Source organism: Neltuma alba, unplaced genomic scaffold (genome assembly GCF_004799145.2).
Source record: "Neltuma alba isolate B1F8T4 unplaced genomic scaffold, ASM479914v2 tig00000120_pilon, whole genome shotgun sequence".
NCBI lineage: Eukaryota > Viridiplantae > Streptophyta > Magnoliopsida > Fabales > Fabaceae > Neltuma > Neltuma alba.
In genome coordinates, this window is record NW_021631925.1 from 28,817 (window position 1) to 43,321 (window position 14,505).

The 14,505-nt window shown below is 32.0% G+C and overlaps 2 protein-coding genes across 2 annotated transcripts; both read right to left on the reverse strand.

Annotated features, from left to right (window-relative positions):
* Nucleotides 1–392: 392 nt before the first annotated feature.
* Nucleotides 393–1,570, reverse strand: LOC114745715 (G-type lectin S-receptor-like serine/threonine-protein kinase At1g11330). The gene is made up of 2 exons (XM_028933911.1): nucleotides 519–1,570; nucleotides 393–444 (listed from the first exon to the last, which is right to left on the reverse strand). The coding sequence occupies exons 1-2, from the start codon at nucleotides 1,568–1,570 to the stop codon at nucleotides 393–395; spliced, it is 1,104 nt and encodes a 367-aa protein (XP_028789744.1).
* Nucleotides 1,571–3,710: 2,140 nt separating this feature from the next.
* Nucleotides 3,711–4,280, reverse strand: LOC114745810 (uncharacterized). The gene has a single exon (XM_028934007.1). It carries the CDS (start codon nucleotides 4,278–4,280, stop codon nucleotides 3,711–3,713), a length of 570 nt encoding a protein of 189 aa, XP_028789840.1.
* Between the last annotated feature and the right edge of the window lie 10,225 nt (nucleotides 4,281–14,505).

Genomic DNA, 14,505 nt, shown 5'->3' on the forward strand with positions numbered 1-14,505 from the left:
TCTGATGAGATAAGTTCAACGCTATACCTTGTATATTATCATTAAAAGAGGTTGAAAAACAATAAAGTTTCCCGGGTATCCAAAAAGAAAAAACGGCTCCACGTTATAATTCTAACGAAGAACCTAATAATATAAATTGCAAATAAAAATAGAAGTGCCAGTGTTTACATGGATATTTAACATGACATGATGTCTGAATTAGTCATAAAATAAAATAGATGATGCTTGACTTAAATTTGAAGCTTTGTTCTTGGGTGTCATGCACAGGTTGGAGGAAAAGCACAATACCTAGCTCTGAGTGGGCCAAACGTATATAAAAATCAACCCCTCCGAATGGGAAGATTTGTAGGTCAAGTAAATCTACATTCCAAACCATACAACCAAGGCTTCTGTCATAGGCATAAGCCATGCAAGAGCAATTCCTTAGGCACATAACTTGACCATCTATAATATCCCCAGAGTTAGAAGGTAGCATTTCTGCATGGTCTAGTGATTTTATCCTTTCCAGCTTAAAAAACCCATCTGTTTTGCTAGCTTGAGAACCTTTTTTGTCTCTTCCACACTGAAGTGTTTCTCTTCTAATGCACCCACTAGTCCATTTCTGCCTTGCCCATTCTTCTTTGTTCTTTGGTTCAAACCCTTCCAAGCAGCCGCAGATTAGTGAGCCCTGCTTATTGCAGATTCCATATGGGCCACATATGCCATAAACATTACACGTAGAATGAAAACCTTTCCTCCGAGTTTCCCAAATATTTGCCCTAGAATTCCAAATCATTGGTTTCACTATGCCTTGAGAATCTAATATGATGGTCATCAAGATAGACTTGTTTATGTGATCATAAGATATGTTATAAATCTCTCCCTCTTCTTTAATCTGAACACCACTCTTGAAGATAGATTGAGTCATCCAAGATATTCCAATGAAGGCTATGCCATCCCAGGGACCAGATTGCCAGCAAGGATGATTTTCTTTCCACACGACTATTTCAGTGACATTACGTGGTTCAAGACTGAAAGAAAATCCTCCATAGGATGGATCGTATGTACTTTTCCATGATGCAAGTTGCATCTTCTGGCCTGTTTTTTTATTGGGGTCCAGTTTCATGCCTTCTAATAATGCATTGCTAGGATGCTGGAAACTCTGCCACAGGACTGCAGCAGTAGTTCTATCCATGAGGACAAGATTGCCAGAATCTAAGAGTTGAGCACTCGAATTTGATGCCGTTGAGACATTTGTTGACCAAACAACCTGTTCTTGCCCATTCAAAACAAGAAGATTGTGATTTCCTGATATTGTCAGAATCCCAGAAGAATCTGTTAGTGGATCGTTTTTGTTAGCCACCCAAACAACAAAGGATTCAGACATAAACCCAATTTCTAAGTAGCAACTTGTGGAATTCTGAGGTCTGAAAAATGCCGGAGTGAACATGCCATTATTTGAGCTCACCGTTTCAGGTTCTTGGATCAACACAGATAGCGCGACGGTGTCCAAGCCACTAATCAGAAGAGTAAAAGCGAACAAATATATGAGAAAAGCAAGTAACAAGCAAGTATTTTCACTGAATCCCATGAAAAGCATGATGATGATCAGAAATATAGAAAGAAAATGGGTTTGATCGTCAAACACTGCAAGCAGTGCTAGCGATCTTATAATATTTCTACATACAGTACAGCTACTGAATAATCTCATATTCATCGATCCTAGTCTTCTAAACATGGTGTGAGCAACAGAATTTTGACGCGTACCTGTCATTTTCTTGTGTTTCTCTAGCCTCTGAGCCACATATTTAAAATTGAAATTAGCAGAGAAAGTGGTCTTGTCTGATCACAAAATCAACAGAAAAGGTTCAGTCTTTTACACATCCAAAAGAGAAAAATGTAACGTCCAAATTGTTTTCTTTTCTAAAACAAAACTACCTCTCTGACTAACTAATTTGCATCTGAAAGAGACATATCAACTTGGAAAGTTGCAATCCTAAATCTAATAATATCTTTCCTTTATGTCAATCTTGAGGTAGGAGGAGACTCTAGTATTTCTAATAGGATTAGGAATAGATTTGTCTTTCCGCCTATCTATATAACTTAAACATGTACCAGTCTGGTCCTTTTTATTAGTCCGTCTTCAGAGAAAATGTTGGTCCTTAATGTAAGTCCATCCTAAGGATATTAAGAGGTACTTTCCAATTTTGCCCCTTCTTAAATGCAATGAAAAAGTACAGGATGTTTTGATTGGAATTTGACTTCTTGAACCTCTTGTCTCTCTCTCTCCTTTTCTAAAGTTTTCATTTTCGATGGTCATTATGCTTTGTGCAGTTGAGTGTCTTTTTCATATCTACTCTAGTGACAAGCTGAACCACCCCCCTCTTGTCCTTTTCTCCCTATCTCTTTGTCTCTCCAACTTTTCATTTTCTGTGCCCACACTACTTCATCCATCCGAGTGTTTGTTTTCATGCCCATACTGCTTCTTTTATTCCAATCAGATTTGGTGATCCACTCGAACTGCTCGTCTCCTTATTTGGCTGTTGTGATGAGAAACAACAAGGAGTTGATTACAAGAGATGAAGTTTCATATGATTGGGTAGTAAAGGATTCTGAAGACAGTGAAGATTCTGTTATACCATCTCATTTGCCGCACGATATGCCGTCTAATCTTGTCATTAGTCAAACATTGCCAAAGCAAAGAGGAGATGATTCAGATATGAATGGTGACCTCTTCCATTTGGTCGTTGAAGACTCTCTTGAGCGTGAGGGATGCCAAGTCAGTCCATTCGACTTGAACCAGCTACCAGAGGAGGAGGAAGTAGAGTCCAAGATGACAAACATGGTTTATGGATCTGATGAAACCATCTCTCTCAGGAAAGACTATTGTGAAATTAACCTTAACAAATTTTTGGAGGATGAGTGCGATGAGGATAACGATGCAGAGAAAGAGCAAAAGCGATTCATAGGGTCAATGTTGAAACTTTATTTTTTTGATTTTTATTGAATGTACAGCTATATTAATATTATGACGAAGGAAAATGGTTTTTGGTTGTTGATGATGTCGTTTTTGGCCATCTGGCTTTTGGTTTTGTTGAGGGTGTTCTGCTACTTTTCCGATAGAATCTAAGTAATTCAACACTATATTATTAGTTTTAGTCTAGTTTGGAGCCAAATGTAAAGTTTAATCATGACTTATTTATATTTTTTGAAGAAAATGCTAAGACTTTGTCAATGTCTTTTCTTGCAAAAGAAATCACATATCAAATATATATTCAATCACTTAAGACCATATGCAAAAAAATCACATATCAAAAAATGCACAGAGAATGATATTGTTTTACCACCATGACATTACTAATGAAAATTCATTAAGTTGCAAAGTTCCTAACTTTAAACTAATTCAGTTAGCCCACATGACATTGTTCAACCTATTGTAATTAAAATTAGTAAGCTTAAACTAAGAGATAAATTGACCATACAATAATTTAAACAAATAAACTTAAAAAGAGTATTTCATCCCCTATTATGGTATCATGCATCTACTTCTTCTAATTGTGCCAAAACTTCTTGTACTATAGATGTATCACACTTCAATTGATTTGGGAGTCCACCTTCTCTTTGTACCACATATTTGAACCAATGAGGGCGTTTACACCTATTTGAACCTCTAGCCTTCATAACTTCCACCATAGTTGCTTGCAAAGTTAGGAAGATTTTGTTGAGAGGCTTTAATAAGATTTCTTCACAGCATCAATGAGGGCATCTACAGTTTTGGGTGCTTTTTTGTGTTGTAGTGCTTGAATTGCATTAAAATAACCAAGATCTAACACATTTAAGTTTGGAGAGTTTGGTGGTTGAGACATCAAATGAATGTCAAATCCACTATCACAAGTAACCCGACGAAACTCTTCATCATTATCATTTATGTGACATGGAACATTGTCTCGTTGTATGATAATTGTTTCTCCTACATCATCCCTTGGCCATTTTTCCTTTATTGTAGGTAACATCATATTGCAAAGAAAGTTTCTGCATACTTCTTTATTAATCAATGAAATTGGCTTTGCTACCAAAGTACCCGCATCTCTATTTACGCTCATTCTCTTTGTTGGCTCATAAGTCACAAGAGGGAAAACACCAATTTTGCCAGAAAAAGTTTCATTACCATCACCATCAAATCTAGGTCTAGCCAAAGCTAACAAGAACATAACCTTCCCAATGTAGTTCTTATTTTTGCACATTCGATGTGGATCCTCTTCAGTAGCTTCCAAATAATAATTGTACTTCTTTTTAGTCATGTAAAACCATTTTTCATGCATATGTATAATGTTATGCATAGATTTGAAGGTTGGACCATCTGATATGCTATAATCTTCAAGCATTGATAAGCAAAACCACAATCGAGAAATCATATTTTCATATTAAGAAGGGTTTGATTGTGTTTGTTTGACGTCGTATAACCTTGGCCTTCATTAATCTTATAAGTGATGTTTTATTTATTTGTAATGCAAATGATAGAGACCTAAGTGTTGTCCGCTGTCGAAGAGGGACCTCATGTAAGCATTCCTCATCCAGCTGAATTCTCTTACATCCATAATTTTTGGTCTTCCTATGAGATGCTTCATTTGTTTCCTTCATTCGATGCCATATTCGCTGAATAGTTTTTCTGCCAACGGAGTACATTTATGCTATCTTATTCATTGTACCCGGCATTAGCTTCCCATTTGCAAATGACTTCAGCAAGATATTACTTATCACTCTCTGTTCTTCATTTGTTAGAAATTTTCTTCGCTTGATTAATGGTTGGCTTGAAGACTCTCCTGTTTCATTCATAGGAAAACACAAGTAATAAATGATATCATGTATTCAACAACAGGTATGCGGAATATGTTATAAGTATGTGACTGCATAATATGATTTTAGTATGTTTAGAATAACAAAATTACTTTGCTTTAGGAAGTACAATAGCATTATTTCAACTATCACCTTGCTTATAGATTGACATTGTCTACTAGTTGAAAAGGTATGCTCATACATTGTTACAATTTTTCTACTTGTTTAATGAATTAAGTCACTGATTCATTTAAATTTCAATGTAATGTTGTTTTTTCAATTTTTGGCTGATGTTGGTTCAGTTTATTAAAGCTTTAATAAACGATCACATTGTCAAAGGTGAATAAAGCATCTTGAGTTTATTAGCATTGCATTGGTTGAGTTTATCTTCTTTTGCTTTCTTTATCCAATATTGGAAAGTTTTGTTTTTCACATTGAAAAGTATCATACCTCCTATTGCAGTGTTTAACTCGTCTCTTGTAGGTTCAGCTATTTGTGTGGTCGTGCTCTATTCCTCCTCAAACTCCATATCTTCGTGTATATCATTGTCATCTAGGAATTCATCTTCCAAACTTATGTTCAGGTCCATTCCATGTTGGTCACTAAAGGCATTTTGATTGTTGTGTGGTTGGGGAACATCATCATTCTCATCACTGCACACTGGACGGGTGTTCAAGTCTGGTAAGCAAGATTGCATGTTCTCTATTTCTGCTTCATCCTAACAGAGCCTGTTAGAATCACCTAAAATGGCCGCATCTTCATTTTGTGAACCTGGGTGAATGTTTGAGTTTACAATCTCATCCATTTCATCTTCCAAACATGGTAAGAGGTTTAAATCTATTGACTCTCGTTTGTGGTCTTTCATGAGATCAAGTGTGGAATTTTCATGCTTTCTTTTGGTTTACCTTTTATAAATGCAATACATTTTGGTGATTTTTAAAATATTCCTTTACCCGCCTCTTTTTTCCAAAATTTTTACACTCAAATAGCACTCAATCTGATTTTCAGGAAAACGAAAAGAGGAGGAAGGAGTTTTTTATGTTGGTATGATTGTTATCCTTTGGAAATTTTCAAACTCCAATCTGTTAGGCATGTTGGGAAGAGTGAAAGATGAGTGAGAGAATCATGATGCTATAAATTGTTAATAAAGAGAGAGAACGAAAGTGGTGGCTAGCGTCAGATAAGACTTCACATGGTTTTTTTCCTATTATTATAAAACCCATTATTATTCAATATACCAAGGGCAATCGTGGAAAAAAGTTTTAATCTCAGACATAATAAATGGCCCAACTGTCATGTATTGGTATGCGGGAATTGGTTAAAAGAGACCAATAAAAAGGACCAAGTGGTATGCTCTATATTACTATTCACATGAACAATAGTGGCTTAATTTAGCATTTGGACTCACGTGTTGGGTTCCATGCTAAAATCTTGTCTCGAAAGTAGAAGAGGGCAAACCAGCTTTATGACCGAAGAGCGTGCATACTGATTTTAATCTTTTCCCTATTCGAATTCCATGGTTTTAATGATGTTGATCAGATCATTGCGGGCATTTTTTTTTTCCCTTCCAACTGCACCAAAGTATAGAAACGGCAACAATTTCAGAAATGGCAGCAATTTTCATGTTCGTCTCTTTACTTTGTTTTTGTTTTTTAGGTTGAGGCATGTCCTATGGCTTACCTTTTGCTAAGTTTTTTTGCCATAAAACTATAGTTTTAGCATTCCACAAAGTTTTAGTCGTGTTTAAAAATAAGATGATTTTTTTCAACTATAGATAAAACTGTACTGAAAAAATAAATTGACATTTATATTCAACTTGGGTTTGCTAAATTTCCGATCAAATACTTCATGTCATTCTATTTCATATTGATATGTAATACTAAATGGTTCATTCTAAAAGTAGTTTTCACATCCATATAAATTATATTGAATTGATTTGTTAGAATAGCTATAATAAAAAGAAACTGCTGATTACACTTGAGTAAATCATCGCAGCATCATTATTTGTTTATAAATTATAATATTGTTTTGCTGCCACTATAGAGTGATAAAGGTTTCATAATAAAGTAAATTTTACTCATGCACTGCACGGGGAAGTCAATGCTAATTTGCATTAATATGTAAAAACTTTTATGTAATATCATTTTGAATGTCTTTTTCTTAAAAAAATAATTTACAGAAATTAAAGAAATTAATTAAATTAATTATTTATATAAAAAATATGTTTTGATTTTTTTAAAATAATTCCCAATCCTTTTTTGACCGATCATAAAAGAAATTAACTACCCCCTTTGTCTCCAAGCCTTCAAAAATTAATGAGGATGCACAAGGCCAATCATAGTTAAGGTCACGATTGGTAGGTGGGATTCATTTTTTATGGAATGGTAATGGGATTGGGAATGAGACTCTTATTTTATGTTTGGAAGGAATACTTGTATTTATTTTATTTTATAATAAGATATACATAATTAAAAGACTATAATACTCCTTTGTATTTTTGGGACTCCAACCTTGTGCAGCCGTATGAATGTGAAACAGCAGAATCATCTACACACACATATTTTTTCAAAAAAGTACATTAAATTTTGCCTGATTTTAAAATTAAAAATAAATAAAAATAGATAATATATCTTAAAAATCAGAAATGGATAGTTGGGAATAATAATTAATGTTGCTGTAAATGAAAAGCCTTAAGGTACGAAATACGAATAAAAAAAAATTTGCATAGATTCATCATCCTCAATATATAATGAGGCAAATTGAAATCCTTTTCAAAAAATTGCAAATTAATTAACTAACATATAAGCAACATTAACATTAGATAATAGAAAACAGAAATAACGGTAAACTAGAGCTAAACTTACATATTCTAAATCAAAAATCTAAATAGGGGCATTTTTGTCTTTTGAGTTTTTTAATCCTAGGATTTAAAAGCCATTACCATGGGGGAGGTGGGATTGTATAATCCCACATATGTGGTATTGTTCAATCCTTGGTAATCCTCAATACCTCACACCAAACATCACAATTTGATCCATCCCCTCCCCTTAATTCCACTTACCAAACGTGACCTAAGATCCCTTGCACTCAGTTAAAGGCAAATGGTCCCTTAATTCCTATACTTAGAGAAAAAATTTATAAATTAAAAGACAAAGTAAATCAAAATCTTATATCTAATATGAAAGCAAATCATTTAACTAATTTTTATATTTCGAGCCACAAGAATTAATAATTTTTGTTTACACATGTTTTCTCTCTTTTTAATATTTCTTTGTTTACTATCCACCCCAACCTAAAGTTATTATCATATTCTTATATTCATTAAGCAAAAGGTCTACATTTAATCTTTTAATTTTATATAATATTTTATTTTAACCCTTTAATTTTATAAAATATTTTTTCCAATTTTGACTCTTGCATTATTAAAAGAATGTAAATATAGAAATTTTAAATGTCACAAAATATTTTCAAATGCTCATATATTAAGTTTATTTTAAAAAATTAATAATTGTTAAGAAAACATTATTTGATATTAACAGTGTTCGGTTAGAAGAATATAAAAATATTTTATAAAGTTAAAGAATTAAACTAAAATCTTATGTAAAATTATACCTTCGAAGATGTATTTCTAATTTGAGTAAAATACTCTGACTATCTTTCTAGTTTGCATCAATTATAAAAATCTCCCACCTGTTTTAAAAACATAAAGTTTAGTCCAATTATTTAACATCATTAAAAATATTCTAAAAAGATTCTAAAAATATTATTTTTAACTGAAATTTATATTAAAATAAATTTTATTTACTATTTTATCCCTCGTTCTAATAAATTTCTAAATTATATCAATTTCCTTTAGTTAAGATAAACATCAAATATTAGATTAAAAATCTAACTAATTTTTTAATATATATATACTTGACTAAATAAATGTTTGTAACGAAGATCTGTTTAAAAGTTTTGAATTATAAATTTAAATAAATTTTTAGAATCTTTTTAAATAAATTATTAGAATTTTTTTCAGCTCTCTTGGCTCCCAGTCAATTTTAAGGCTACAAGAATCCACAGAACCTCGACAGAAGTGGGTCCAACAATAAACGCGCACACATTATAGTGCCGATTTTTCTTTGTTGGTGAACTTGAAATGATAGTGGAAAAGATTAAGGCAGGAACGAAGCATAACTTGCATATGTACAGCCTAATACTGTTGGTAGTTCTAGGAATAATAAATAATTATTAAGTTGTGAAGGTTAAATAGGAATACATTGAACTTGAAATATGTTTTTACAATTTGAAAAAATCAAAGTAAATAACTTCTAATGAATGTGATAAAATATATAAATTATAAAATTTTATGATTTAGATCAAAATAAATAAATTTTATAACATATTAGAAATTTTAAAAATAATAATAATTTTATAAAAACCGTTTTTAGGAAAAATAGATGTCTAAATAATTATTAGGTTAAAAAGGGGTATTTTGGCAAAAAAAAATTTAAATTCAAACTTAACAGTCAACTAACATTTTGGATGGATGGAAATAAAATTTTAAATATATTAAGGAGGTTTATGTAATATATGTTTATATATATTTATTTTCAAAATAAAAAAGAGTTTTCTGTAATTGAATAGAAAGATGATCCGTGTATTTTACTCTTCTAATTTTTATCTATTCATTATCATATATTTATACCCGCACTTTTTTGAATTTGGAGATCCAAATTTAGACGTGCGTAGAGGAAAAACTAGATTTAAAGGTATATTGTAAAAGTGAGGGAGGATTTTGTTGGAAAAAGAATTTTTTGTGCTTTTAACGTCTTGACTCATTGTATCTAGGGGGAAAAAAAACGTCATGACTCAAATTATTTTAACGTAATGACTATAAATTTGGGAAAATCCCATTTAAATATAAGGAAATAAATCTTAAATTAGGTCGGTCAATTCAACAAATCCTTAATTAGGTCAATGACTTAATTTTGAATTTGTGAATGTGGGTTACGTTATCACATTGCCCTCATTTTTTTTCCAAAGCCACATTTTTTTTTCTGTTTTTTCCCCCTTCCAAAATCATGTTTGCATATGACTAGCTGTGGATATTTAATTATTTACATTAGATAAAATAGTTGAGAAGAATGCAGAGTAGTGGAAAAGGGTATTGAGTGTGAGCTTGGATAAATGATATATAAGTAATCATCATGAGAGAGAGACATAATGGCATGAAATTAAAAACAGGGAAGGGAAGTGATTAAGATGGAAAAGTGGTTGAATGGGAAGATGTTGAGGATGGTGTGTTGTGTGGTCAGAATAGGAAGGCCGATGTCTATGTGCTGTGCTTTTTAGATTTACAAAGGGCTCAGAAGTTGAAGCCCCACATACGTGCGCCCTTCAAACACAAAATCTATAGAAAGTATCAAAATCTTAGCCGAAATCCAATCATGATTAGTACCCCTCATCTTTCACAACACTTTCATCTCACATCTCTCATTCATCCACACATATATTTGGAATTAATACAATGGCCATGAAAAGCCTGCAAAGTGAGCCTCTATACTCCATATATAAGAGCATCATCCACATACATTAAAAGGGCTTTTAGCATTAAATTAGCAAGTCTACACAACGATTGGCTTCTCTTGATAAATTGTTCAAAGCAACAATTCAATGTTATGTTGAAGGTGCTCGAATTTCGCCAATCCATCTTCAAAGCAAGTGATCCTGAGAATTGATAAAACAAAGTGATCATACTGAGAATTGATAAGACACAATGTTTCTGTGAGATTATAAAAAAAAAATAATAATTTTTCAGCTCTCTGGCTCCCAGTCTATTTTAAAGCTACAAGAATCCACAGAACCTCGACAGAAGTGGGTCTAACAACAAACGCGCACACATTATAGTGCCGATTTTTCTTTGTTGGTGAGCTTGAAATGATAGTGGTAAAGATTAAGGCAGGAACGAAGCATAACTTGCATATGTACAGCCTAATACTGTTGGTAGTTCTAGGAATAATAAATAATTATTAAGTTGTGAAGGTTAAATAGGGATACATTGAACGTGATGGTTAAATAAAGACAGATAGAGTAAAAGAGTACTTAAAAGAATACTGGGGAGGCGTCTTGAATGTTAGAAAGAGGTTTGAATTTGCGTGTAAAATGGATGGGTCAGGCCTCATGTTGCTGAGTCTACAATACTATAAAATACCCCATATTCACAAATCCCAAATTGGGTCTATTTGTTGACTTTTTTCCCCAAAAGTGAGGTCTGGAAAGATTTCATCAAAAGATTGGGGGAAAATAGGGTAACAGCAGATCTACTTCCTTTTGACAATTGGCTATAGCTTAATATATTACTCGTCCACTTGATCCGTGGTCTTGGGCATATGGTGAATGTAACAGAGCTGGTTGCTGACTATGTCGATATTGGAGGACAATGGAATAGAAACAAGCTAGCAACAGTCCTTCCCCTGGCATATGTTGACCATATTTTGTGTGCACACCTATTTCGTGAAAAAGAGCACAGGGTAAATACACTTTGGAAACCATCTACTGATGGCCAATTTACAATTAATTTTGCTTATAAATTTCTCCTTGTAGGTACTGAATAGCAGGTGGACAATATTTGGAAGAAAATTTGGCAATTACAGGCACCAGAGAAGGTCAAGTATTTCATGTGGTTGTTTTCATATAGAAGAGCTCATACAACAGAACTCAGACAGAGGAGGGGTTTCGAGATGACAACAAATTGCCCCTTTGGTTGTGAGGAACTTGACAATGATATGCAATTGATTCGTGATTGTACTAATGCTATCCATAGATGGCAGCAATCAGTTATTGGTCTAGTATTTTGGAGTCATTTTACTTCCCTTTAAGAAATAGACTGGGTCAACTGAAACCTCAGTCATTTTACTTCCCATATGTTGGATATTCCTTTTTATATCTTTAATCACCCTCCACCTTTTTAGGAAGAGGTGGACGATGATAAGAGATTGAGATTGCCCTTGATCACATTACTTCCCATATGTGTTATTTGATGTTTTTGCAATGATTATTGTTTCAATTCAAAAAAATATTGAATCCTCCTTCCCATTCTTCTATTTTCCTAATAGAAATGTTGGTCTCCCTTTTGATCAATGTCAAAAACATAATAAAAAATCCCTTATATATGTTTGTTTACCTGATAAAAAAAAATATATAATTTGTCCTTGATCACATTACTTCAACTGGATGCCATCTTCTATCTGACAATTTGTGTTTGTAGAATCTGTTGTAAAAATTGCAAAAGGGGTGCAAAGTGTATCAGGAGTTTAAATCCTAGCCAAGGACATGTGGTTTCTTTCTTCCCTTATCTCGATGTTTTACACTCCAGTCAAGATGAACACGTAATAGAACTTGACACAATTATTTATTGATAATAGACCATTTTGCAAAATTTAACTAAAAGCAATAATAATCCAAATCCTGCATTTCTTATGCTGTAAACACTAGTTGTATAAATAAGTTGGTGAAAATGTATCATAAGATCTAGTGGTCAGTCACAACTTGCACTTTACAAACTAGCATTAGGAGGGAACGCGACACATAAATATTCATTAAATATAGCGAGCATATTAAATATATAGGACTGACAAGGCAGAATTTTTTTTTTTGGACATATTTCACAATTCATGTCATTTACATAATTCAAGAAGATATTTTTTCCGGTTCTAAATATAAGACTTGTTTTGTAATGTAATTTATAATATAAAATAGATTTATATTTAGGACCGGGGAAGTATTAAATAATTTATTTTTTATTTTGTCCCTGTTAAAGCACTCGTTAGTGGTCAAACAATATTTATTTAAAGAGTATTTATTAATAAGTCTACAATATTATAGACTTTTCAAATATTAAGTTGTTCACAAAACAAGCACACCAGAGAGTTAAGAAAATTATGTTAGAAAAATGTTTGAATCTACAAGTGGTCCATTATCATTTACATTAAAAACCACATTTTTATTATCATTTATATTGTATAGGCAATAGAGCAACCCCACAAAATAGGTTAGTGATGAAAAGAATGAAAAGAAAGTATAATTCCACTTCTGGGACCACATTTTCATTTTCATTGCATTATTTCATTTATGGTCAGTCTTATAAGCCATAAATAGATAATATAACTCAAAAGATTAAATCATGGCAAGATTGGAAATTTTGTGTGATTTTTGCAATCAAAATAAAGGAAATTTTGTGTGATTTTTGGCTATGAAAATAACAAAAAGATCAACAGATTTTTCATTAATGACTATTTTTATTTTGCGTTTTGCCTAGTATATTGAAGTTTTTCCTGGCATTATTTGCAAAACTTACTACGAATGTTGATGATATGACGAAGGAAGAGATGTTAAACATGTTAAGATTAATGATTTTTTGGATAACTGCAAATATTAATATATTAAATTGTAGGAATTGCAACCATGAGATTGAAAGCTAAGATATAGCCAATATTTCATGAGTATTTTTTGCTGCTGCTGTTGATTCTTCTAACTTATTTAGGAAACTGGAGCTTAGAAAATTTAATTGTGAAAAATAAATCCATATGACTAATATTAATTATGAAGTTACTTTTTTTCCTTTAATAAAAAGCACTCATCAATTCTCCTAAAACATATAGGTACATGGCATTAACTTTTCAAATTTAAGTTGTACCAAAAGAAGTTGATGCAACAAAAAAGAAAAAAAATCACATTAGCGATCCATAATCATATTAAGGCAATGCTTTTATATCCTTAAATTATGTAGGTCATAGAGTAATTCCAAAATGTATATTAGTGATGAGAATAAATTGTCACTGTAAGAAGTGTAATTTTACTTATCGAATCACATTTTCAGTTTTATTGTATTAGTTTAATAAGAGAGAATACTTTCAAAAATGGGTTAACGACAAGACATCAAAGAAACAAACAAATATATGTAAAAAATCTTTGGAAATAAAAAAAATATTGGCATGCAAGAAGTCAAATTTGTATTTTATATATCACATACGAATGATCTTATTAAAAAAAGAATCTCCTTGTGAATGATAAAAGCAACAGCTAGATTTATTACTCATATTGGTAATGATTGGTGACTTTTTCAAATCTTTAAAATTGTATGAGCAATGATCATTTTTAAGTTAAAGCAAAACTTGAAGAAAATTTTAGAGATTCTTTAATTCTTTATCCAAATATAAAATATAAAATAATCAATATGAATATTAGCTAGTTAGGTTTCCCGGAAAGAAGAAATACACACACACACACACCAAATTTTACGCTTGAAGAAAGATCAAATTAAGAAAGCATCTCATAAAGTAACACTAAAAAAAAAAAATTTGAAAACAAAGGTGTGCATACTTGATGAGTCTAAAAGCAAAAAACCAGGCCCTAGTAGATCAAGCATTAAGTGTCATGTCCTTGGATCGTGGGTGAGCCCAACCCCTTTTCTAAAATTTTGTTAAAAAAAATTGCATAAATAGTTTTAATTTGAAATTTAAAGTAACACTCATTTAATCTTTCTGAAAAGAGAAATTCAGTAAATGACGATACATTCAACGTTAGATTATTTTACTTAATGGCAAAAAAATGTTGAACATATGATAAAGACAACATATAATCTACTCTAAATCCTGGAAGGTTATGCCGCCAAACTCTTTTTAGGCATGTTCTCATAGACCAACA

Bases quoted from the DNA above. Each gene is read 5' to 3' on its own strand.
- LOC114745715 (XM_028933911.1), bottom strand. From the start codon at position 1,570: ATGGGATTCAGTGAAAATACTTGCTTGTTACTTGCTTTTCTCATATAT. The intron at 445-518 runs GTTTTTTAAGCT...GGGATATTATAG, and splicing joins CAAGCTAGCAAAACAGATGG to ATGGTCAAGTTATGTGCCTA.
- LOC114745810 (XM_028934007.1), bottom strand. From the start codon at position 4,280: ATGACTAAAAAGAAGTACAATTATTATTTGGAAGCTACTGAAGAGGAT.